Source organism: Salvelinus fontinalis, chromosome 1, assembly GCF_029448725.1.
Source record: "Salvelinus fontinalis isolate EN_2023a chromosome 1, ASM2944872v1, whole genome shotgun sequence".
NCBI lineage: Eukaryota > Metazoa > Chordata > Actinopteri > Salmoniformes > Salmonidae > Salvelinus > Salvelinus fontinalis.
The window spans coordinates 58,927,352-58,953,419 of NC_074665.1; the positions used below are offsets into that span (position 1 = coordinate 58,927,352).

Consider the following 26,068-nt stretch of genomic DNA (forward strand, 5'->3'; position numbering starts at 1 on the left):
ACCAGAGAATCTTGTTTCTCATGGTCTGAGAGTCCTTTAAATGCCTTTTGGCAAACTGCAAAAGGGCTGTCATGTGCCTTTTACTAAGGAGTGGCTTCTGTCTGGCGACTCTACCATAAAGGCCTGATTGGTGGAGTGCTGCAGAGGTGGTTGTCCTTATGGAAGGTTCTCCCATCTCCACAGAGGAATTCTGGAGCTCTGTCAGTGACCATCGGGTTCTTTGTCACCTCCCTGACCAAGGCCCTTCTCCCCCGATTGCTCAGTTTAGCCGGGCGGCCAGCTCTAGGAAAGGTCTTGGCGGTTCCAAACTTCATCCTTTTAAGAATGATGGAGGTCACTGCGTTCACTGACTACATCTCAGCGTTCAACACCATAGTGCCCACAAAGCTCATCACTAAGCTAAGGACCATGGGAGTAAACACTTCCCTCTCCAACTGGACTGGATCCTGGACTTCCCGACGGGCCGCCCCCAGGTGGTAAGGGTAGACAACAACACATCTGCCAAGCTGATCCTCAACACTTGTGCCCCTATGGAACTCCCTGTTCACCCACGATTGCGTGGCCAAACACGTCTCCAACACCGTAATTAAGTTCGCAGACGACACACCGGTGGTAGGCCTGATCACCGACAACAATGAGACAGCCTATAGGGAGGAGGTCAGAGACCTGGCAGTGTGGAGCCAGGACAACAACCTCTCCCTCAATGTGAGCAAGATTCAAATTCTTACTGGGTTGGTAGGTGATCAAATACTTCTGTCATGCAATAAAATGCAAATTAATTACTTAAAAATTATACAATGTGATTTTCTGGATTTTTGTTTTAGATTCAGTCTCTCACAGTTGAAGTGTACCTATGATAAAAATTAAAGACATCTACATGCTTTGTAAGTAGTTTAACCTGCAAAATCGGCAGTGTATCAAATACTTGTTCTCCCCACTGTATATAGCCTTATTATTGTTATGGAATTTTCTTGTGTTACTTTTTAATTTGATTAGATTTTTTTTACATTAGTTTATTTAGTAAATATTTTCTTAACTCTTTCTTGAACTGCATTGTTGGTTAAGGGCTTGTAAGTAAGCATTTCACAGTAAGGTCTACACCTTCGGCGCATGTGACAAATAACATTTGATTTGATTCTTGGTGACCTTCAATGCTGCAGACAATCCCTAGATCTGTGCCCCGACACAACCCTGTCTCAGATCTATCTCTATTGACAATTCCTTTGACCTCAAGGATTGTTTTTTGCTCTGAAATGCACTGTCAACTGTGGGACCTTATATAGACAGGTGTGTGCCTTTCCAAATCATGTCCAATCAATTGAATTTACCACAGGTGGACTTGCACCAAGTTATAGAAACATCTCAATGATGATCAATGTAAACAGGATGCACCAGAGCTCAATTTCGAGTCTCATAGCAAAGGGTCTGAATGCTTATGTAACATAAGGTATTTCTGTTAATTATATTTGAATAAATATGCATTTTTTTTGTTGAAAAACCTGTTTTCGCTTTTCATTATAGAGTATTGTGTGTAGATTGATGAACATTTTTTTTTAAAATCCATTTTAGAATAAGGCTGTGACGTAACAAATGTAGATGAAGTCAAGGGGTCTGAATACTTTCCGAATGCACTGTAAATGCAAAATTTGTAAGCTATTGAAAATGATATTAAAAAGCGTTGCTGCGGGAGCTTATGCCGATTGCCCACCGAGCAATTCAACGACAATAATAAACACTGACAATATTACAAAAATGAGCCTATATTGTTTAATTTGTGAAATAAACATTTACTGCAACTTTTATTGACAGTAGCCTATGTGTTGGCCTATATTATTGGCTGTTTGGTTTGCAAGGAGGGATTTTCTAAGGGCACAATTTATTTGCCTACACTTCAACTAAAACAGAAACATACCAGGTTTGTTTAAACTTCCTATTTGATAAGTCTCTCTTGCAATTGTTTGTTATCTCTCTCATTATTACTAAACAAATTTCTGAGATGGTTGATCTGTCACGGTCGTCTTCTTGAATGACAGTGGACCAAGGCGCAGCGTATGCAAAATACATCTCTTTATTTTGTAAGAGAGGGAAAAACACAAAACAAACACTATACACAAACTAACCAAAACAACAAACGACCGTGAAGCTACAAACGCAAGTGCACACACAAACTACTTACGTTCAACATAGACAATTCCCCACAAACAGCTAAAGCCTATGGTTGCCTTAAATATGGCTCCCAATCAGAGACAACAATAACCAGCTGTCTCTAATTGAGACCCAATTCAGGCAACCATAGACTTTCCTAGATACCTACACTCAACCATAGACACAGCTAGACTTCTATACTAAACATAAACCCAACTACTCTAATAAACCCCCTAAATCTTACAACCACCCTAGACACTACAAAAAACACATACATTCCCCATGTCACACCCTGACCTAACTAAAATAATTAAGAAAACAAAGAATACTAAGGCCAGGGCGTGACATGATCATGAAAGAGTAGGCTATGCCTAGGCCAACAAGTCACATTAAAAACGATTGGAGATCGGGGCGATAAAGTGAAATTAAGATTTTAAAACAATAAGCCAGAGTGTCTGCTGCAAAAGGCAGCAGACACTAAAACATGTTAGGCCCTATCTGACGTTTTACTCTGCTTTGGTGCTCTCTGCTCTTTCTACACTACTGAGCAAAAATAGAAATGCAACAATTTTACTGAGTTTCAGCTCACATAAGGAAATCAGTCAACTGAAATAAATAAATTTGGCCGTAATCCATGGATTTCACATGACTGGGCAGGTGCGCAGCCATGGACGGGCCTAGGCCAATCAGAATGAGTTTCCCCCCACAAAAGTGCTTTATTACAGACAAAAATAGTTCAGTTTCATCAGGAGTTGCAGTCAAATTCAAATATGCTAAACCATTGTTTGTAACATCACAATGTCGTCACCATTGGTGATGGCTGTCAAACATTGTTCATACTCCGAGTTGCTTTTCATGTAATAAGAAGGACTTCCGTGACCACGGCCACAAATTGGGGAAAACAAACATTTTCCATTGACCCCCAAAAGTATGTGGACACCACTTGAAATTAGTGGATTCAGACTTTTCCCGGGTAGTGTTATAATCTGTCCTCGGTTGCAACACTCACTACTGAGTTCCAAACTGCCTCTTGAAGCAACGTCAGCACAAGAAATGTTCGTCAGGAGCTTCATGAAATGGTTTCTATGGCCGAACAGCCGCATACAAACCTATCCCCATGCGCCAAGCGTCTGGAGTGATGAATCACGCTTCACCATTTGGCAATCCGATGGACAAATCTGGGTTGGCAGATGCCAGGAGAACACTACCTGCACCAATGCATAGTGCCAACTGTAAAGTTTGGTGGAGGAAGAATAATGATCTGGGGCTGTTTTTCATGGTTCAGGCCCCTTAGTTCCAGTGAAGGGAAATCTTTGTTTCAGCATGACAATGCCCCCGTGCACAAAGCGAGGTCCATACAGAAATGGTTTGTCAAAATCAGTGTGGAAGAACTTGACTGGCCTGCAAAGAGCCATAACCTCAACCCCATCGAACACCTTTGGGATGAATTAGAATACTAATTGCCCAACATCAGTGCCCGACCTCACGAATGTTCTTGTGGCTGATTGGAAGCAAGTCCCCGCAGCAATGTCCCAACATCTAGTGGAAAGCCATCCCAGAAGAGTGGAGGCTGTTATAGCAGCAAAGGGGGGACCAACTCCATATTAATGCCCATGATTTTGGATTGAGATGTTTGATGAGCAGGTGTTCACATACTTTTGGTTATGTAGCGTAGAACGTGTTATTGATTTGACAGTTGAAAAGTTCTATAGACGATGCAATCGTAAAATACCCCAACCCTAGTATCATGTACCGCTTCTTAAGGATATGAGTCTGAGGTGCTTGTGATGGAGACAGGAATAGTCCTAGAAAGTCTGCTTGCTAACCAACAGATAAGCAATCCTCTTTCAAGTTTACTGTCCATAGCCTCATTTCCGTTACAGCATTATAAAGGTGTTTAAGTCTATAAATGTTCATTTGAATAATACCTTACTAATCATTATGAATAAAAACAATTATTTATAATCATAATGCAAACCATCTTAGTGTACAAAAACAGTCAGAGTAACACATGAAACCCACCCCCCATTCTGGGGACTGTTTTGAGTAAAGCCACAGGAAGGGTAATTTTGCTGGGCCTACTCCATGAATGAACCATTTTAGCAGAGTGACTTATTTATGATATGGCAGCCTGTCTGGCTGCCTCAGGGCTCTGCCGTCTGGAACATGCTTATATAATACAATTTTGAACTCACTGTGTGTGTGTGTGTGTGTGTGTGTGTGTGTGTGTGTGTGTGTGTGTGTGTGTGTGTGTGTGTGTGTGTGTGTGTGTGTGTGTGTGTGTGTGTGTGTGTGTGTGTGTGTGTGTGTGTGTGTCTTTAGCGTGACTAATGCACTCCTGGCAATGAGATGTTAAATGAAGTTAGCCTGTTAATTTAGCCTGGTTTATTTGAGTGTGGGGTAAAGTGAATGACCCAGACAAAATGTACCCAATGTACAGCTTCACCAAAACTCATCAATCACAAACAGCACAATCTAAATGTGCATACTAACATGAAAACCATCTGTCATTGTGCACTACATCACTGTTACTCAATGCAACCTGCTAAGGGCAAAAACACAGGAAGAAATCCTTCCAAACCAAGGAGAAGACTGGTGGAGAGAGGTACAACTAGAGCCATTCAGAGCTCTTCTCTGTGGCACGTGACTGGGTGACAGACAGTCTGAAAGAGAAGACAAGTCGTCTATGATCTAAGTCTCGTCTCGAGTCCTAATAATGTTCCTCGAGCAGATTAAGTCATTTCAATGAAAGGCAAAGGAGGAAGGCAAGACAGTCGTAGTGCTCCTAATCGAGCATACTGCTCAATTAAAGCCCTTAATTACATAAGAGCAAAGCTATATAGTCTCTAAGAGGCCATGGACCACATCTGGACCAATCAAAAACATTGGGCAAATCGGAGCTGACACTAACACAGCATAAACCATAGGCGAAGGGGACACAGACAACATTTTGCTTGTGTCGTAAACATTGGGCTCAAAACAAACAAACAAAGACAGGAAGAACAGCTTTCTATGCTGGCCTCTACTAGGTCAAGTGCTGACTGTGTGATCTCTAGGTATTGTATTTTCCTTCCGTCTCCATTCATTCTGGCTCTCTTCTATGGCCATTCTCATCTCTTTCTCTCGCCTTACTGCATCCCTCCCATCTCTCCTAGCAAACTTTTTCTCTGAATACGTGGTTCAATCTTGGGCTAGAGTAAAGACAGTGCAAATGACGTGCCCAGGGCTGTGTGTACACGGTGTATACAATTAAAAGTCTCATTGGATTTCAGGCAGACAGATTTAGAGGGTCAACTAGTCTGGGGTCTGGATTGTCCTAGAGTCCATAACTGTGTCAATGAGGATTTACAAACAAACAGTGAGCCATGACAGCTTGGGCCCTGCTTAGTGGAGCACTGCAACCACAGGCATCGTGCAGCGCCAGGCCCCCTGCTGGCAGCTCAGGGAATAACAGACAGACTGCAGCAGACAGACCCACATACAGCAGGACCAGGGACAGTGAGGAGGCACCATGGTACTAGGACTGGCATGTACTACAGCTATAATTGATTATCAATGACCGTGTGGAATCCATTACTCAAAAACAGCTGAAAACCTGATAGTATCCCAGAATGAACCACAATAATGATGCATTATAAATTGGCATAAATTATTATATATTATTATTGACACTAATATTGTCAACCTCTTTTTACACACAGTAAGTTAGTATAGCAGTTTATCATACCCTCAGACATACTAGGCAGTGAGAGGTGAGGAGAGTCAGAGTTGACCTACCTTCTGAGACATAGACAAAGGGCTTGTTCTTCACAGAGAGCAGAGTTAACAGGTTGAAGAACAGCGCTACAAAGGTCCCCACCAACAGACGACCCCTACACACACAGAGGACCATTATCAGTACAACATAGATGCATACTTGTAACACATGTCAAACACAACACATACTCTCCATGGCTTATACAGTAGTCTCCGTTGACTTCAATATTATTGCTAAAATTAATTTGGAATACATGACACTTTCACAATGAAGTGAAATAAGTGAATCATAATGGGAAACAAACACGTGTAAACGTTTCCAAAACACAAACATCCACATAAACATAAAAATAGAGGCAGATTTTAATGCTGGAGGAATTCAGTTGGTGCTGCAGTGTAAATGGATGTTCTCCACTAGATTAAGTGTTCTGGTACCTAGAACATGTGGCGTCTTGCCTGTCTGGCACCTGCTGCCCAGCAGTGATAATAATCTGTTGTTTTAGTGATATTGCCCTGCATTACACACAACATCACATCTCCAATGTTCCACTGCTTTGAAAGGTAATCTGGTCAACGAAGACGGGTTTAAGTCGGTCGTGTTTTCATCAAACTACTAATCTTTGTTTCATAATGGCGATCCAGGATGGTGCAGCTGCAGCGAGGGACGGCAACCTGATTAGCTGAGAATCCCATTTCGTACAGTTTAGAGGGATGAGAGGAACGGTAGGCTAATTCTATCTGGACCCAGACCCAGCTGTGATGTTTGTTTGGGCTGATGTTCTCCCTGGAGTGTGTGTGTGTGTGTGTGGAACAGGGGTGCATGGGAGTGCGTGTGTGGACAGGGGCCTACTTACGTGTGCACCTCCGGCTGCTCCACGAATCTCTCCAGACTGGCAAAATAACAGAAGGGAAGAAAAACTGTCACACAGAAACATGGGGCAATATGGGACAAGTAAATAAACAAACAAAAAATGTTCCACGTGACCTGACTGGGAAAAACTGTTGCCTGTGCTGAGATGTTAAAGCAGAGTGATATAATAGATGGCCAGGACACGCTGGGAGCTAAATGGCTGATTAAGTCTGATAGTGACACTAGTACCACTCACCGTGACAAAAGCCATCAGAAACACCCCTCAAGGCTATACAGAAGTGTTTTTGCATATTTCAACAGGATAAATTCCGACATGTAAACATGACAACATCAACTTGACCCTTTTAAAGGTGGACGATCAAAACCTGTGTCCAGTATTCATGGTGGCATGGGAGGGAAGAAGGCATGCAGCCAGTCTATATTTACCATACATTTAACACAAATACACAGTATGTATTCTCTCATATTGCCCTCCCCCTCTGTTTCTCTCTGAATACCGGAAGCCTTGTTACACACATGCTTGTGTGACGGTGTAACATCATCATCTCTCCCCTCCCCTTCCAGAAACGTGACCTTTAGATAAACCATGTCTTCTATAATGTGTGCTTCAGGCTAAGGTGTGGACATATGCAGGAGAAAACATGACCACAGCTCTGAAATATGTCCTACACTCATCAACACAAACATACATCTTCTCCTCATACAACCCCACTCAGTCCGGTTCTTTCTCGCTCGCTCTTACTCTCTATGCTATTGGAATTAAGGGCCACACAAACACACACACATGGTTGATGTACTAGTTGGCAGCACTCCCTCCCCTCCTCACCCCTTCCCTGCCTGAGCCGTGATCGCTGAATAAACCCTGGTTCTGGGCGCTTGGTCCTAGGTGTGGGCACAGGCAGGAGGAGACATTCCCACAGCTCTGAAATATGCAGAAGCCCCAGTCCCCCACCCCATCCCCTGTCACAAACAGGGGTAAACCCTGGTTCCACCCACCTCTCCTTCAGGATGAACAGAGCTCCCAGCTGCACCAGCACCGTGGAGGAAAACACAGCTAGGACCTCCAGCCGCTCAAACCTGGAGGAACACACGGTAACACTTTATTTGGATTGTCCATCTGTAGACAGTCTAAAGACTATCAGTAACATTTCAATTAACTAACTAACTAACTATCTACTAACTATCTACTAACCGTAGCCTAACCCTTATCCTGCCCCTAAACTTAACTTTTACCCTTATTCTAAACCTAACCCTAGCCATAACCATAACAACAATTGCTTATCAACAGATAGTTTGTTAATCGTATGACCATTGGGCACAGCTCCATGAGGGGGCTAAAGGGGGCACAGCCCCCTCGGTTTAGTTTTATGTCCCTTTATAAAAATAGCAAAAAAGTTAAAATGAGTGACAGGTTGGCGCTGTGTCAGCACAATGGACAGGACGTGCCGTGGTGTGTGTAGCGGGGCTACGTACGGAAAGCCACTGGGCGGTTAGGTAGGACTCCTTTGGGTTTCCACAAAAATCATGAAAAAAGGCTTCTTATCTGTCATCTCGGTGGCAGGCTAAGTGAATAACGTGAATACGCCTGTAATATTTGATTTTGATTTATAAGGGCGGGGTCAAGTTTACTATTGAAGCTGCTTCACGCTTAGCTATCTGTAAAAAGCATTAGTGTTATTAGCCTTAGCCTATTTAGCTAGCTCGAACCAGCTAATCTGCCACGGCGGATATCAGAAATTTGCTTAGCCAAAAGTACCCAAACAAAGGAGAAGGAGAGTGATGAGCAGCAGCATCAAACCACCAAGGCTGCTGCCAAGCTCCAGCTAACTCCTTGTGCAGAGCCTACCCACCCTTCCACAAGCGCAGCCAGGATAATGGCTCCAAAGCCGCCTCCACCTCCGACTGTTCCTAATGATCTTGGAACAGAGGAGCCAGCCCAGGTTAGCTTAGAATCCTACCCCAGCCGCAGGTTCTATCCAAACATGTTAATTTATAGCAACTGGTTCATAGGAAGAGAGTGGCTGGAACACTTGGTTACTGCAGGTGCTATTATGGTTTTCTTGATAGCCTATTGGTTTCCGTTTCTGTAAATGGAACTGTATATAATGGAAACGTTTCTATGGTATTGCTTAATTGATTATGTAGGTCAAATTTGATTCACAGAAGTGTATTGTGCCATATCACAACGTGTTGCTGAACTCATGAGCGAGTGGCATGATTTCCCATGCTTGAAGCGGGCCTGTATAGGCCTATTTATTTGGCAAGACAGCTGTACATGGCTGCTAGGGCTGGGCGATATGGCCAAAATATCATATCACAATATTTTTCACATTATTGCCGGTATGATGGTTTTGAATAATACAAGTTCTAAATATGCTTTGGTATTTATTAAGATCCCCATTGCAAAAGCATCAGCTTCTCTTTATGGGGTCCACATGAAACATAGTACAGGACAGTATTAGTCAAGGACTGAAATACATACATTTAAAACGTCACACATAGCCTACATATCAATACATACAGTCGTGGCCAAAAGTTTGAGAAGACACAAATATACATTTTCACAAAGTCTGCTGCCTCAGTTTGTATGACGGCAATTTGCATATATTCCAGAATGCTATGAAGAGTGATCAGATGAATTGTAAAGCCCCTCTTTGCCATGCAAATGAACTGAATCCCCAAAAAAACATTTTCTACTGCATTTCAGCCCTGCCACAAATGGACCAGCTGACATCATGTCAGTGATTCTCTCATTAACACAGGTGTGAGTGTTGACGAGGACAAGGCTGGAGATCATTTTGTCATGCTGATTGAGTTCAAATAACAGTCTGGAAGCTTCAAAGGGAGGGTGGTGCTTGGAATCATTGTTCTTCCTCTGTCAACCACAGTTACCTGCAAGGAAAATCGTGCCGTCATCATTACTTTGCACAAAATGGGCTTCACAGGCAAGGATATTGCTGCCAGTAAGATTGCACCTAAATCAACCATTTATCGGATCATCAAGAACTTCAAGGAGAGCGGTTCAATTGTTGTGAAGAAGGCTTCAGGGCACCCAAGAAAGTCCAGCAAGCGCCAGGACCGTCTCCTAAAGTTGATTCAGCTACGGGATCGGGGCACCACCAGTACAGAGCTTGCTCAGGAATGGCAGCAGGCAGGTGTGAGTGCATCTGCACACACAGTGAGGCGAAGACTTTTGTAGGATGGCCTGGTGTCAAGAAGGGCAGCAAAGAAGCCACTTCTTTTCAGGAAAAACATCAGGGACAGACTGATATTCTGCAAAAGGTACAGGGATTGGACTGCTGAGGACTGGGGTAAAGTCATTTTCTCTGATGAATCCCCTTTCCGATTGTTTGGGGCATCCGGAAAAATGCTTGTCCGGAGACAAGGTGAGCACTACCATCAGTCTTGTGTCATGCCAACAGTAAAGCATCCTGAGTAGAGGTTGACCGATTATGATTTTTCAACGCCGATATCGATTATTGGAGGACCAAAAAAGCCGATACCGATTAATCGGCCGATTTTTATTTATTTATTTGTAATAATGACAATTACAACAATACTGAATGAACACTTATTTTAATTTAATATAATACATAAATAAAATCAATTTAGCCTCAAATAAATAATGAAACATGTTCAAGTTGGTTTAAATAATGCAACAACAAAGTGTTGGAGAAGAAAGTAAAAGTGCAATATGTGCCATGTAAGAAAGCTAACGTTTAAGTTCCTTGCTCAGAACATGAGAACATTTGAAAGCTGGTGGTTCCTTTTAACACGAGTCTTCAATATTCCCAGGTAAGAAGTTTTAGGTTGTAGTTATTAAAGGAATTATAGGACTATTTCTCTCTATACGATTTGTATTTCATATACCTTTGACTATTGGATGTTCTTATAGGCACTTTAGTTTTGCCAGTGTAACAGTATAGCTTCCATCCATCTCCTCGCCACTAACTGGGCTCGAACCAGGAACACATCGACATCAGCCACCCTCGAATCAGCGTTACCCATGCAGAGCAAGGAGAACAACTACTCCAAGTCTCAGAGCGAGTGACGTTTGAAACGCTATTAGCGCGCACCCCGCTAACTAGCTAACCATTTCACATCGGCTACACCAGCCTAATCTCGGGAGTTGATAGGCTTGAATTCATAAACAGCAGAGCTGCTGGCATAACGCACGAAAGTGCTGTTTGAATGAATGCTTACGAGCCTACTGGTGCCTACCATCGCTCAGTCAGACTGCTCTATCAAATCATAGACTTAATTATAACATAATAACACACAGAAATACGAGCCTTAGGTCATTAATATGGTCGAATCCGGAAACTATCATCTCGAAAACTCATTTCATTCATTTCAGTGAAATACGGAACCTTTCCGTATTTTATCTAACGGGTGGCATCCATCAGTCTAAATATTCCTGTTATATTGCACAACCTTTAACCTGTTGGGGATGGGGGCGCTGTTTAGACTATTTATGCTAATGTGGCTAATTTTTTAAACGGCTTCCCACAAAATCCTTGATCGTACAATATGCATATTATTATTATTATTGGATAGAAAACAGTCTATAGTTTCTATAGGAGTTGAAATTTTGTCTCTAAGTGGAACAGAGCCCATTCTACAGCAATTTCCCTGACATGGAGTCAGATTTGAGAAACGTTGGCCACTTTTCTGAAGTCATTTAAAAGGGCTCTGTCGTTGCTATGACTATACGGACACTTCTTACGTCTTCCCCTGGATGCCTTTACGTGATGACGATTCCAACGGGCTCGATTGCTCGTTCACAGGCCCTACAAATGAAAAAAACCTTTAGCTAGCAAGTCTTTTCTTGCTGCGTAACGCGCGTGGAAGACACCGACCCTCTCCTGTTCCAAGCGTTAGTTTAGCCTGTTATATTTCTCCGGTCATCTTTTCACTCGTTATAGGAGTTACAAACATCACAAAGTAGTTAATTTAAAGCGTTTTATAGCAATTTATATCCGTTTAGTGCGATTTTGGGACATTTATTTTTGCAACGATGTGAAAAGTTGGGCACGCTTTTCAGTTCATCCCGAACGTAGTTGACATTTCCACATGGCAAGAGGACAGCTTTCCACCAAAAGACGATTTCTCCCAAGAAAGGATCCTTTGCCCAAGATACTGATGGAAGAACAGCTCAAGGTAGGACATTTTTATTATGATAAATCGTGTTTCTGTCGAAACATTTTAGTGGCTTAGGACGCCATGTTTTTTGACGTAGCTTCGCTTGGCGCAAACTGTATTGAAAAGTAAGGATAAATTAAAAAATGTAATAACGCAATTGTATTAAGAATTAAATTGTCTATCAATCCCTGTCCACCCTATATTTTTTAGTCACGTTTATGAGTATTTATGTACAAGAGTAGATCACTGTCTAAGTGGCGCAAGGACGTTTTCTTTACCAGCTTGTCTACATTTCACATTGTCTAACCATGATTTTGGTGGCTAAATATAAACATTTTCGATCAAACTGTATATGCATGTTGTAATGTGATGTTACAGGAGTGTCATCGGAAGAATTCTGAGAAGGTTAGTGAAAAAATTAATATCTTTTGGCGATGTTGACTTTTATCGCTCACTTTGGCTAGAATCAATGCTGGGCTGCTAATTGCTATGTGCTAAGCTAATATAACGATTTATTGTGTTTTCGCTGTAAGACACTTAGAAAATCTGAAATATTGTCTGTATTCACAGGATCTGTGTCTTTCGATTCGTGTATGCTGTGTATTTTTACGAAATGTTTGATGATTAGTAGTTAGGTAAACACGTTGCTCATTGTAATTATTCTAGTCCATTTGTGATGGTGGGTGCAATTGTAAACTATGCCATATACCTGAAATATGCACTTTTTTCTAACAAAACCTATCCCATACCATAAATATGTTATCAGACTGTCATCTAATGAGTTTTTTTGTTGGTTAGGGGCTATAAATATCTTAGTTTAGCCGAATTGGTGATGGCTACTGGTGTTGGTGGACAAATAAAAGATGGTGGATTATGCTAATGTGTTTTTAGGTAATAGATGTACATCTTTACATATTGTGTCTTCCCTGTAAAACATTTTAAAAATCGGAAATGTTGACTGGATTCATAAGATCTGTGTCTTTCATTAGCTGTATTGGACTTTAATGTGTGAAAGTTAAATATTTTAAAAAAATATTTTTTTTGAATTTCGCGGCACTGGTTTTTCAGTGGGGGGGGGGGGGGGGGTGCCGCTAGCGCCACGCTGATCCTAGACAGGTTAATGTTATGTCATAATTACGTATAATTCTGCCAAATTAGTTCGCAATGAGCCAGGCGGCCCAAACTGTTGCATATACCCTGACTCTGCGTGCAATGAACGCAAGAGAAGTGACACAATTTCACCTGGTTAATATTGCCTGCTAACCTGGATTTCATTTAGCTAAATATGGAGGTTTAAAATATATACTTCTGTGTATTTATTTTAAGAAAGGCATTGATGTTTATGGTTAGGTACACGTTGGAGCAACGACAGTCCTTTTTCGGCGAATGCACACTGCATCGATTATATGCAACGCAGGACACGTTAGATAAACTAGTAATATCATCAACCACATGTAGTTAAAACTAGTGATTATGATTGATTGATTGTTTTTTATAAGATAAGTTTAATGCTAGGCTTCTTACTGCATTCGCGTAACAGGCGGGCTCCTCGTGAGGCAGGTGGTTAGAGCGTTGGACTAGTTAACCGTACGGTTGCAAGATTGAATCCCTGAGCTGACAAGGTAAAAATCTGTCGTTCTGCCTCTGAACAAGGCAGTTAACCCACTGTTCCTAGGCCGTCATTGAAAATAAGAATGTGTTCTTAACTGACTTGCCTAGTTAAATAAAGGCTTTTTATTTTATTTTTACGGATTTCCGATTGTTATGAAAACTTGAAATCGGCCCTAATTAATCGGCCATTCCGATTAATCGGTCGACCTCTAATCCTGAGACCATTCATGTGTCGGGTTGCTTCTCAGCCAAGGGAGTGGGCTCACTCACAAAACATCAATATTTTGGGTCCATGGCCAGGAAACTCCCCCGACCCTAATCCCATTGAGAACTTGTGGTCAATCCTCAAGAGGCGGGTGAACAAACAAAAACCCACAAATTCTGACAAACTCCAAGCACTGATTATGCAAGAATGGGCTGCCATCAGTCCGGATGTGGTCCAGAAGTTAATTGACAGCATGCTAGGGCGGATTGCAGAGGTCTTGAAAAAGAAGGGTCAACACGGCAAATATTGACTCTTTGCATCAACTTCATGTAATTGTCAATAAAAGCCTTTGACACTTATGAAATGCTTGTAATTATACTTCAGTATTCCATAGTATCATCTGACAAAAACATCCAAAGACACTGATGCAGCAAACTTTGTGAAAATGTATATTTGTGTGACTCTCAAAACTTTTGGCCACGACTGTACACACAATATCTAGGTCTAATACATAGTATAGGGCAAATTACAATATGTCACACTTCCGGATTGTATCCGTGCTGCTGTGCTATTTGTTGCTACTTGGTTACCTGCCAAATGTTTTTTAAAAACTTTTAATAACAGTTTAATCAAAACTCTGCATTTAACACATTAACCAACGTCGTAGTTTTTGTGCGCTCAACTTTTTCACCCTAGACGCTTCATCTGGACAGGGTTCTAGAGAACCTCCACCAACCAAAAAAGCAAAGTAATAACATTAACGCTGTGCCATCTAATTGCAGACGCTGTACTCATAATATGCAGGAGAACTACTGCCTTATGGTGAGGACAGCCGAGTTGCAAGCCCAGCTTCAGACGCAATCGTTAGGCAAAGGAAATTTAAGAGTAGGAAAGGAAGAAACAACATCTGTGCCACCAGTATGTACAGATAGTAGTACAAATTCCCCCCGCACAATCCACGCAGTCTGACAATTTTCTCAAGCCTTCTGGAAAGAAATGCTGTCGGCATGCTCAACCGGAGTCGCTCATTTAGCCGATAGAAACTTTAAACCGGTCCCCCCCCATTAAGCAACAAGTTAGTCAGAGGCCAAGCCATCTCAGGTCTCCCCTCCACTGGTTACGGGGTCTGAGTCGCCAAAGCCTCCCACCATTGGCTCTGGCAAATTGTAAACCCTAGGTCATTGGCGACTCCAATACCCATAATATTAGACATAAAAACAAACATTCAGCGATCATAGGGGCAGGGCTACCGACGTAAAGGCTAATCTGAAGAGATTGCTGGCTGAGTCCAAAACTGTCGAGTGTAGATTGTATAGGGATAGTTATCTACGTCAGCACCAACAATGTTAGGATGAAACAGTCAGATCTCCAAGTGCAACATAGCTTCAACGTGTAAATTAGCTAGAAAGATGTGCCAGCATTGAGTAATTGTTTCTGCCCCCCTCCCCCTCCCAGATAGGGGGAGTGATGAGCCCTACAGAATTCTCACAACTCAATCGCTGGTTGAAAACTGTTTTCTGTCCCTCTCAAAAGATTGAATTTGTAGATAATTGGACCAAGCATGACATGCTGAGGAGTGACAGACTCCATCCTAGCTGGAGGGGTGCCTTCATCTTAACTATCAACATAGACAGGGCTCTAAATCCTCTAGCTCCACAATGAGATAGGGTGCAGGCCATGCTGCAGGTTGTTAGCTAGCCTGTCAGTTTAGTAGAGTTTGACACTAGCATAGTCAGTGTAGTCATCTCAGTTATCCCCATTAAAACAGCATCTGTGTGACTTGATCTAGGTTGGGCAAAAGTAAACATGGCGGTGTTTGCCTTAGCAATCTCACTGGAATAAAGAGCTCCTCTATTCCTGTCATTATTGAAAGAAATTCTGATATCTCAAAATAGGGCTACTTAATGTTAGATCCTTCACTTCCAAGGCAGTCATCGTCAATGAACTAATCACTGATCATAACCTTGATGTGATTGGCCTGACAAACATGGCTCAAGCTTGATGAGGCCTCTCCTCCTGGTTACACTAGTGACCATATTCCCCATGCATCCTGCAAAGGCGGAGGTGTAGCTAACATTTCCAGCAACAAAATTTACCAACCCAAAAAATGACTGCGTCTTTTGAGCTTCTATTCATGAAATCTATGCAGCCTTCTCAATCACGTTTTACAGTCACTGTTGACAGGCCTTCTGGGCCATATACAGCATTCCTCACTGAGTTTACAAGGTCCAATAGGAAAATTTGGGGTCAAGGCTGAATTGTTTTGGGTGAGTTTACAAGGTCAAATAGGAAAATTTGGGGTCAAGGCTGATAATTTTTTTGGGGTGAATTCAATATCCACATGGAAAAGTCCACAGACCCACGCCAAAAGGCTTTCGCAGCCATCAGACTCAGTGGATGTTGTCTAACATGTCTCCGGACCTACGCATTGTGACAGACATACCCTGGATCTAGTTTTGTCCAGAGGAATACATATTTTGGATCAACATTTTTTTCCTCATAATCCTGAACTATAGGACCACCATCCTATTACGTTTACAATCGCAAAAAATAATCTGCTCAGACCCCATCCAAAGATTATCAAAAGCCATGCTATAAATTCTCGGACAACCCAAAGAGTCTTAGATGCCCTTCCAGACTCCCTCCACCTACCCAAGGACGTCGGAGGACAACAATCTGTTAACCACCTAACTGAGAAGCTAAATTTAACCTTGCGTAATACTCAAGAAGCAGTCACACCTTTAAAAACAAAAATCATTTGTCATAAGAAATTAGCTCCGTGGTATACAGAAAATAACCAAGCCCTGAAGCAATCTTCCAGAATTCTTTTTACGGAAATGGCACTGTCTAGGAAAGACAGTACCGTGCAATTTCGAAGCGCCCTCACTACTGTTCGATCAGCCTATTTTTCCAACTTAATTAAGGAGAATAAGAACCCAACATTTATTTTTGGTACTGTCGCAAAGCTAACTAAAAAGCAGCATTCCCCAAGAGAGGATGGCTTTCACTTCAGCAGTGATGAATTCATGAACTTCTTCAACGAAAAGATCATGATCGTTAGAAAGCAAACTACGGACTCCTCTTTGAATCTGCGTATATATGCAAAGCTCAGTTGTCCTGAGTCTGCACAGAACTGCCAGGACCTAGGATTAATGGAGACACTCATGTTTTTAAAATCCTGTATCTCGACACATTCACGAAAATAGTCATGGCCTCTAAACCTTCCAGTTGCTTACTAAACCCTATTCCAACTAAACTACTGAAAGAGCTCCTTCCTGTGCTTGGCGCTCCTATGTTGAACATAATAAATGGTTCCATAACCTCTGGATGTGTACCAAACACACTAAAAATGTCAGTAATAAAGCCTCTCTTGAAAAAGCCAAACCTTGACCCGGATAATGTAATAAACTATTGGCCTATATAGAATCTCCCATTAGTCTCAACATTTTTTGAAAAAGCTATTGTGTATCAACTCACTGCCTTCCAGAAGACAAATAATGTATACGAAATGCTTCTGTCTGGTTTTAGACCTGAGACTGCACTCGGGAAGGTGGTAAGTTACCTTCTAATGGCGTCAGACCAAGACTCTGCATCTGTCCTTATGCTCCTAGTCCTTAGTGCAGCGTTTTACACCATCGATCCACACATTCTTTTGGAGAGATTGGAAACCCTATTTGGTCTACACGGACAAGTTCTTGCCTGGTTTAGTTATCTGTCGGAGAGATATCAGTCAGTGTCCGTGGATGGTTTGTCCTCTGACAAAGTAATTGTACGTTTCAGTGTTCCTCAAGGTTCTGTTTTAGGACCCCAATTGAATTCACTAAATATTCTACCTCTTAGTGATGTCATTCGGAAATGCAATGTCAACTTTCACTGCTATGCGGACGACACAGAGCTGTACATTTCAATAAAACATGGTGAAGCCCCAAAATGGCCTACACTGGAAGCCTGTATTTTAGATAGAAGGAAGTGGATGGCTGCAAATGTTTTACTTTTAAACTTGGACAAAACAGAGATACTAGTTCTAGGTCCCAAGTAACAAAGAGATCTGCTGTTGGATCTGACAATTAATCTTATGGTTGTCCAGTCGTCTCAAATAAAACTGTGACGGATCTCGGCGTTACTCTGGACACTGATCTCTCTTTTGACGAACATATCAAGAATATTTCAAGGCCAGCTATTTTCCATCTTCGTTTCTGATTTCTGAAAAATCAGAAACTCTTTGTCCAAAAATGATGCATAAAAGTAAAATCAATCCTTTTGTCACTTCTAGATTAAATTACTGCAATGCTCTACTCTCTGGCTAGCCAGATAAAGCACTAAATAAACTTCCGTTGGTGATAATCACGGTTGCTAGAATCTTGACTAGAACCATACTATTTTATCATATTACTCCAGTGCAAGCCTCTCTACACTAGCATCCTGTTAAGGTTAGGGCTGATTTAAAGGTTTTACTGCTAACCTACAAAGCATTACATGGACTTGCTCCTACCCATCTTTCCGATTTGGTCCTGGCTTTCATACCTACACGTTCACAAGACGCAGGCCTCCTTATTGTTCCTAGAATTTCTACGCAAACAGCGGGAGGCAGATCTTTCTCCTATAGAGCTGAATTTTTATGGAATGGTCTGTCTATCAATGTGAGAGACACAGACTCGGTCTCGAGATCTCTTCAGTAGGTCCTATGATTGAGTGTAGTCTTGCCCAGGGGTATGAAGGTGAACGGCAAGGACAAACCGCCCTTGCCGTCTCTGCCTGGCCGGCTCCCCTCTCTCCACTGGGATTCTCTGCCTCTGAGTCACTGGCTTACTAGTTCTCTTCCATGCTGTCCCTAGGAGGGTTGCGTCACTTGAGTGGGTTGAGTCACTGACGTGATCTTCCTTTCCGGTTTTGCGCCCCCTTGGGCTCGTGCGGTGGAGGAGATCTTTGTGGGCTATACTCAGCCTTGTCTCAGGGTAGTAAGTTGGTAGTCTGTTGATATCCCTCTAGTGGTGTGGAGGCTGTCTGGGGGACCACCTCTGTCTCCGCCTCCAGTATCTATTCTGCTATAGTCTATGTACCGGGGGCTAGGGTCAATCTGTTATATCTGGTGTAATTCTCTTGTCTTATCCGGTGTCCTGTGTGAAGTATGCTCCCTCTAATTCTTTCTCTCTCGCCCCCTCTTCCTCCGCTAACGGAGGACCTGAGCCCTAGGACCATGCCATAGGACTACCTGGCCTGATGACTCCCCAGTCCACCTGGTTGTGCTACTGCTCCAGTTTCAAACTGTTCTGCCTGCGGCTATGGAACCCTGACCTGTTCACCGGACATGCAACCTTGTCCCAGACCTGTTGTTTGACTCTCCCTCTCTCTACCGCACCTACTGTCTTGACCTCTGAATGATCGGCTATGAAAAGCCAACTGACATTTACTCCTGAGATGCTGACCTGTTGCACCCTCTACAACCACTGTGATTATTATTTGACCCTGCTGGACATCTAAGAACAATCTGGCCTTAATGGCCATGTACTCTTATAATCTCCACCCGGCACAACCAGAAGAGGACTGGTCACCCCTCAGAGCATGGTTCCTATGTTCCTGCCTTTCTAGGGAGTTTTTCCTAGCCACTGTGCTTCTACGCTGCCTGCTGTTTGGGGTTTTAGGCTGGATTTCTGTATAAACACTTTGTGACATCTGTTGATGTAAAAAAGGCTTTATAAATGAATTTGATTGATTGAATGATTGATTGATATAAAATGGCTGTGTCCCTTCACACTCCCCTTTGTGCATTAAGGTGTTCTTTTATCTCCTTTTTTAAACTGGTTTTATTGCTAGCTTGAGTTACCTGAGGTGGCAGAGAGTTCCATGTAGTCATGGCTCTATTTAATACTGTGCGTTTCCCAACCTGTGGGAGGCCCCGGTGGACGTGGGAGACGCACGCACACACGCACACCTGTTCTGAAAGGCCCCAGAGTCTGCAACTAACCAAGGGGCAACACCAAGCAAGTGACACTACAAAGACCAAGAAGCTCAACAAACAGGTTGTAGAGAAGTACAGATCGGGGTTAGGTTATAAAAATATATCCGAAACTTTGAACATCCCATGGAGCACCATTAAATCCATTATTAAAAAATGGAAAGAATATGGCACTACAACAAACCTGACAGAGAGCAGCCCACCAAAACTCACGGACCAGGCAAGGAGGGCATAATCAGAGAGGCAAAAAAGAGACCAAAGATAACCCTGAAGGAGCTGCAAAGCTCCACAGCGGAGATTGGAGTATCTGTCCATAGGACCACTTTAAGCCATACACTCCACAGAACTGGGCTTTACGGAAGAGTGTCCAGAAAAAAGACATTGCTTAAAGAAAAAAATAAGCAAACATTTGGTGTTGGCCTAAAAGGCATGTGGGAGACTTCCAAGACATTTGGAAAAAGGTACTCTGGTCAGATGAGACTAAAATGTTGCTTTTTGGCCATCAAGGAAAACGCAATGTCTTGCGCAAACCCAACCCCTCTTATCAACCAGAGAACACCATCCCCATGTAGGGATGTTTTTCATTGACAGGGACTGGGAAACTGGTCAGATTGAAGGAATGATGGATGGAGGTAAATAAAGGGAAATTCTTGAAGGAAACCTGTTTCAGCCTTTCAGAGATTTGAGACTGGGACAGAGGTTCACCCTCCAGCAGGACAATGACCCTAAGCATACTGCTAAAGCAACACTCGTGTGGTTTAAGGGGAAACATTTAAATGTCTTGGAATGGCCTAGTCAAAGCCCAGACCTCAGTCCAACTGAGAATCTGTCGTGTGACTTAAAGACTGCTGTACACCAGCGGAACCCATCCAACTTGAAGGAGCCGGAGCAGTTTTGCCTTGAAGAACTTGGCAAAACTCCCAGTGGCTAGATGTGCCAAGGTTATAGAGACATTCCCCAGGAGACTTGCAGACGTAATAGCTGCAAAAGGTGGCTAGACAAAGTATTGACTTAGGGGGGTGAATAGTTACGCACGCTCAAGTTAATTTTTTTGGTCTTATTTCTTGTTTATATTTCACAAAAATATTTTGCAACTTCAAAGTGGTAGGCATGTTGTGTAAATCAAATGATACAAACCCACCAAAAATCTATTTTAATTACAGTTTGTAAGGCAACAAAATAGGAAAAATGCCAAGGGGATGAATACTTTTGCAAGCCACTGTATATAGTAAAATACAGAACACCACCCAGCCCTACTGGCTGCATCTCACTGTAGTAGGCTATGTTTTGGTTATTTGGATCTCCATTCACCTTTTGTTTACTGTTAATGTAACTAGCCTAAATATAATTTGTCATGCATTTTTGATCTGATATTTTGTTTACTAGGCCTACTACTTGGCACCGCTGTTTTATTCGGTTTGCATTCGCAGTTGCCAGTATTCTAAGGCAAACTGCTATTCAGTAGGCCAGTACTTTCAGCATTTAGTTTGCATTATTTTGGTAAAAGAGCTGTGTGTACAGCTGCATTCAAATATGCTGTTTGTAATAGGTGAATTGCCCTTTCTAGATTGTAGCCTATATTCATTACCCAAACGGCTTAGCTGTAGGACACTGTCCATTGTGCTGATACAGAGCAGCAGAGATAAGCTACAACTTTCAAAAGCACTCAATGATCTCGGAGTCTTGGATTTGAATGTTACGTTTATTGTGGTGTAGCATGATAATATAAGAAGAATTCAATATAATTCCAATGCAAGAAGCCCAAAACATTTTTCCCCCTCGCAGATTTCAACTGCCCCGGTTAGTGACTTTATCCTGGCACTGGGTCTGATGACCATCTGTAACGCATCTACAGATGGACTATCCTGACTATCCAAATAAAGTGTGACCGAACACACACCAACACTGAATACACACAATACATGAGCAATCAAGTGAACCGACAAAACTGAAAATACACATGACTGACATCAGAAAATGTGCTTTGTACCATGCATTTTCATTTAAATTACTGAAAGACTACTAAAATCCTTGAAAATAGGATTTAAAAAAACATTTGTCACTGATCTCATTGTGTCTTATGAAAACCTCAACAGAGAGGTAAATAAACATTCTGTGAAACAATAACACATGTCCATAAATAAAACAAGATACAATGTATGAATTTTGGGACTGGGTGATATGACGCACAGGACAATTCCCTGTAAGCCTTAATGAAAGTGCTACTGTATCATTTTAATCCCAGATAACACAAATGTCCATTCATCTTCAAAAACTGTTCCCCTGACCGGGATACAAACCAGTACGCCATCTTCAGCCTCAGTGGTCTGCTCAAAACCCAAAGACAAACCACAATACTAATGTACATCAGTTGGGTTGATGTTTACTGGCAACTAGAATGTCAAAGTAAAACTCATGTGTCAAATGTTGCATACCCAACTTCTGTTTTGCTAACACACCATAACACTGTCCACAAAAAGAGGGCGAGGCATCGCATATCCCCAAAATGAAGCCTAATGGGTTGTTTGGGCAACAGAGTGTCATGTCCCATTCTGTGGGGCCGTCAAGCCAACATTCAAATGTCACTGGGTCACTCTGGTGTTTGCCAGAACTGCAAACAGACCCTTTAGTTGAACCCAAACACACCCCTATAAAACAAAGGCTCGATATTGACCCCCCCCCCAGCTCCGCCCACTAAGCCTAGCCAAGTTTACAGAGAAGTGTAGACTATTGTTTTGATGCGATATATTGTTTTGTTCCTGTTTGGATGCCAGGAAAAGTAGCGGCTGCCTTGGCAGCAGCTAATGGGGATCAAAATAAAATTCTAAATACTGCATTAGGGGCTGAGCAGAGAAGTGGAGCGTGGCTCCCAGTACTGTACTACTGTGAGCCTTTTGGGGGGCCCTAAGCAAGATTTGGTTGCCCCCCCCCCCCCACCCTAAAATTGTTAAAGTTAATTTCCTGCAATTCTACACATCTTGCCATAGGCCGGAAAGAATTTAGCAAGAATTTAATTTTGTATTAATCATTTCATGCAATTCTACTCATTTTGCCATGGGGTGGAGATAAACATTTGCTGTTTTAAAGCGAATTATGAAATTCTACACATTCTGCCATGATTTATGCCATGTTAAAATTATAACTAACAAAATCAAAATGGGGGTCCCCTGGATGTCAGGGAGCTGCAGAGAAGTGTACTGCTGTTAGGGGCTGAGCAGAGAGCGTTGTGAACCCATTAACTCACTGGGAGGGAAATCCATATCAATGAGCTCATCCTAAACTGACCAAAAACTGTGCGAACAAAACGGCCACAAACAAATTATGAATACGCTTTTCCTATATATTCAAAATCATACTGAATAATGTTAACAAAACACATAATTTTCAGTTATAAAATATTCTACTTTCTGTTTCACAAAATTTGTGGGGCTAACATTTTGAAAGTAAAGGCACGGAAAAATACATCTCAAATTCCATATCTCAGTATGTGATCATATACCTTTGTACATTTATACCAATGTTTAAGCCTTTCCAACTGTAAAGGGGCAATCAGCAGTTGCTACATACATTTTTTTTTTTATACATTAATGATATGTACCCACTGGTTACTGAAGAAAATAACTTATAAATGCCTCATGGGCTTAGTTCAACTGTCGTACCCCATCAAGGCAACAGTAAACATGTTGTCCCTCACCCCCAATTAGTGACAATTTTTAAAATGTATGTTGCATGGATTAATTAGAGAGAGAGACAAAAAACAATTAAGTATTTTTTCCCCTCACTTGAAATCAAAACTTGATAGCTCAAAATGGACGGGATTTCAGAGAACGGACTCCACTGCTTGATAGGAAGAAGCATTGATATAAACAGGATTTATTTTTATGGGCAGACGAGAGACAGTTATACTGATAGTAGTCTCGCTAGACTAAACTGAAAGTAACAGAATGGTCCCATGTCAATGAATTGACTGAAATATTCACATCGATCCACTGTTGTAGATCGTATCTATACAGTAGGCATGTAAGACACTCCTAGGACATTTAAAATAATTACTCACCTTAAATTATTATCAAGTACTCGCAAAAAAACCTAAGTTGAGAATATCTAATGCATGCACATTTATGTTAATTTGCCTAACGCCAGCCAGTATATTTTTTGTTAGTCTTTAAACAATTAACCAAGGTTTCTGATTTCATAACAATGAAAATAAGTGAACAGGCAGATGTCAGAGCTGTTGCAAAAATCTGAATATCAGTTGTAAAAAATATATATATCTAAAAGCAGCAATTCTGGGGGCCATAGCGAGATTTGCACATTGTGCAAAGTTTTGTGACAAAATACCAGGCGGTTATGTAGTGTCATCAAATCATATAGGAAGGAAGAGTAGCAGCATTATATATTTTTTTAATCTAATCCCCACCACAATTGTGGGGGACAAAAAGTATAATTTGCCAGAAAATGTAATTGCCGGAGCTTATAGGTCCTAACGGGAAACTTGCTGCTCATGAGAGGATGAATAGGTGTACAACATTTCATGACTGTAGCTCAAATGGGACAGGAGATATGTTTGTTCAAAATTTGGAATTTCAGTCGATTATTATAGCATCCCTTGGGCCAATCAGAGTTATTTTGTAAACTAACTTGCGAACAGACGGAGACAGATCCATAGTTGTTGTCGTACCCCCAGGGGCTTAAACAACCTAAGCTGTGTTGGTATGTAAGTGTTGTATCACATACATTAATGCATACACACCACAAAAGAACACCACACATATTAATAATCAATACAGGCCAATGGAAACACGATCATCTAATGACTACATTTTTTAAAGATTAACAGTGGGGGCTTCTGTAGAATCAGTGTGCTAATGGACTTACCCAAAAGAGAAGAGCTGACTAGGCTTCTTCATTGCCACCCAAGAGCTCAGCAAACAGGTGATCAGACTGTGGGCCAACAGGTACACACACATAAGTCATCATGACTAACAACAACAGCTCAACACAAGCAGTTGCATAGCAGTAAAAAGAGCTCAACACAAATGTTAAGTACACAACTTAGCTTAGTGTAAAACTTCTTCAGACAGCGCTGACAAAACATAATGAACCACAGGATTCCCACTTACTCACCTGAAGAGATCGAAGATGGTGAGGTACGTGAATGCAGTTAAGGCTGAAATGAAAGAGAAATAGATGATCAGTGAGTGCTATATTTTACTTGAAATTATTGTAATAGAAATCAAGGAGATATTTTTTTTGCTCTGTAAAAGCTATTGCAACACGTTTAAGTAGGAAGCTGGTAGCTACAATACACCAGTTGAAAGAATATAGCCTATTTTGGTGAGATAAACCGCAATTGAATATACTGTCAATCAACAAGACAAATGTTCTATAATGATACATTGGTCGTAACACCCTTAGTGTACCAGCCATTTCACAGACACACAAACATTAATATCCTTTGGTTGACAAAAACGGTGTTATTCCTATCCAGCCGAGATGACAGTGTAGCTGTGGTGTCTAAGTTAAAATGCCAACTCCCACGCATGCAGATAGACAAAGCCAGTAATTGTGAATAGACTCAGTGAACAGGCCTTAACCAGTCTCCAGCCACCTACGGCTCCCCAATGTATCTACACTTTAAAAAACACAGGGAGTAAACTCCCTGGTCCTAGGGGGCGCTGTAGAGTAGAGAAGCAGTAGGCTGGATGACGAGGAGGAGACAGAGGTTGAGGCAGAGTGATATCCGCCGGCCTGCAAACCCGGCTTTATGTAAGCCGAATATGATGGAAAGATTAGCAAAGCTTTGCATGGAGAGGAACATTTTGTTTTCACACTGCTCTACCATGTTGACTAAATTGAGTTGACGTAATCCATTATCCGTTCACCCAGTGGATCTATCGGACTGACTGAGCTCTGCTTGTTCTGTCCAGGCCACAGTGACGGCTCAGCACTGTGTCACTGCCAGAGCAAACAGGTATATGAGATCTCCTCAAATAGGGTATCATCCCATATGGCTTTTCAACTGTGGCCCAATCCTATAAAATCCACTGTGGTACAGGCATTAACATTAGGTTTTAATAATGTGAATGTACTAGAACATCAGGGAGGACATAGGCTAGACTTGCCTATTGGTAAATACATTATCCAATTGGATGAGCCCTGGTGCTAAGCATGGGCTATTCACTCAATGATTAGAAGACGGACCATGTTTAATAAAACAATAGAGGGTGAGATTTTCTTCCGGCCATATCAGCTCAGCGCCTTTACAGTGTACTTTACATCCATCACACAGTGTTCTACTCACGACACACTGCGTCCGTTAGGACACATATCCTACCCAATTGTCTGAATGAGTTTAATGCTAAGCGGTTTACACACTGAC

At 41.9% G+C, this 26,068-nt stretch overlaps 1 protein-coding gene across 2 annotated transcripts in view; it reads right to left on the bottom strand.

The window, feature by feature from the left end:
• Positions 1–26,068, bottom strand: part of slc30a6 (solute carrier family 30 member 6) — an 86,923-nt gene that overhangs the window by 18,841 nt on the left and 42,014 nt on the right. For both annotated transcript variants that reach the window (XM_055927906.1, XM_055927909.1), the window contains 5 exons: positions 24,814–24,856; positions 24,565–24,630; positions 7,769–7,849; positions 6,756–6,791; positions 5,923–6,017 (listed from right to left, as the gene is read on the bottom strand). In XM_055927906.1, coding sequence (XP_055783881.1) covers positions 5,923–6,017; positions 6,756–6,791; positions 7,769–7,849; positions 24,565–24,630; positions 24,814–24,856 — 321 coding nt within the window. The remainder of the gene's footprint in view (positions 1–5,922; positions 6,018–6,755; positions 6,792–7,768; positions 7,850–24,564; positions 24,631–24,813; positions 24,857–26,068) is intronic.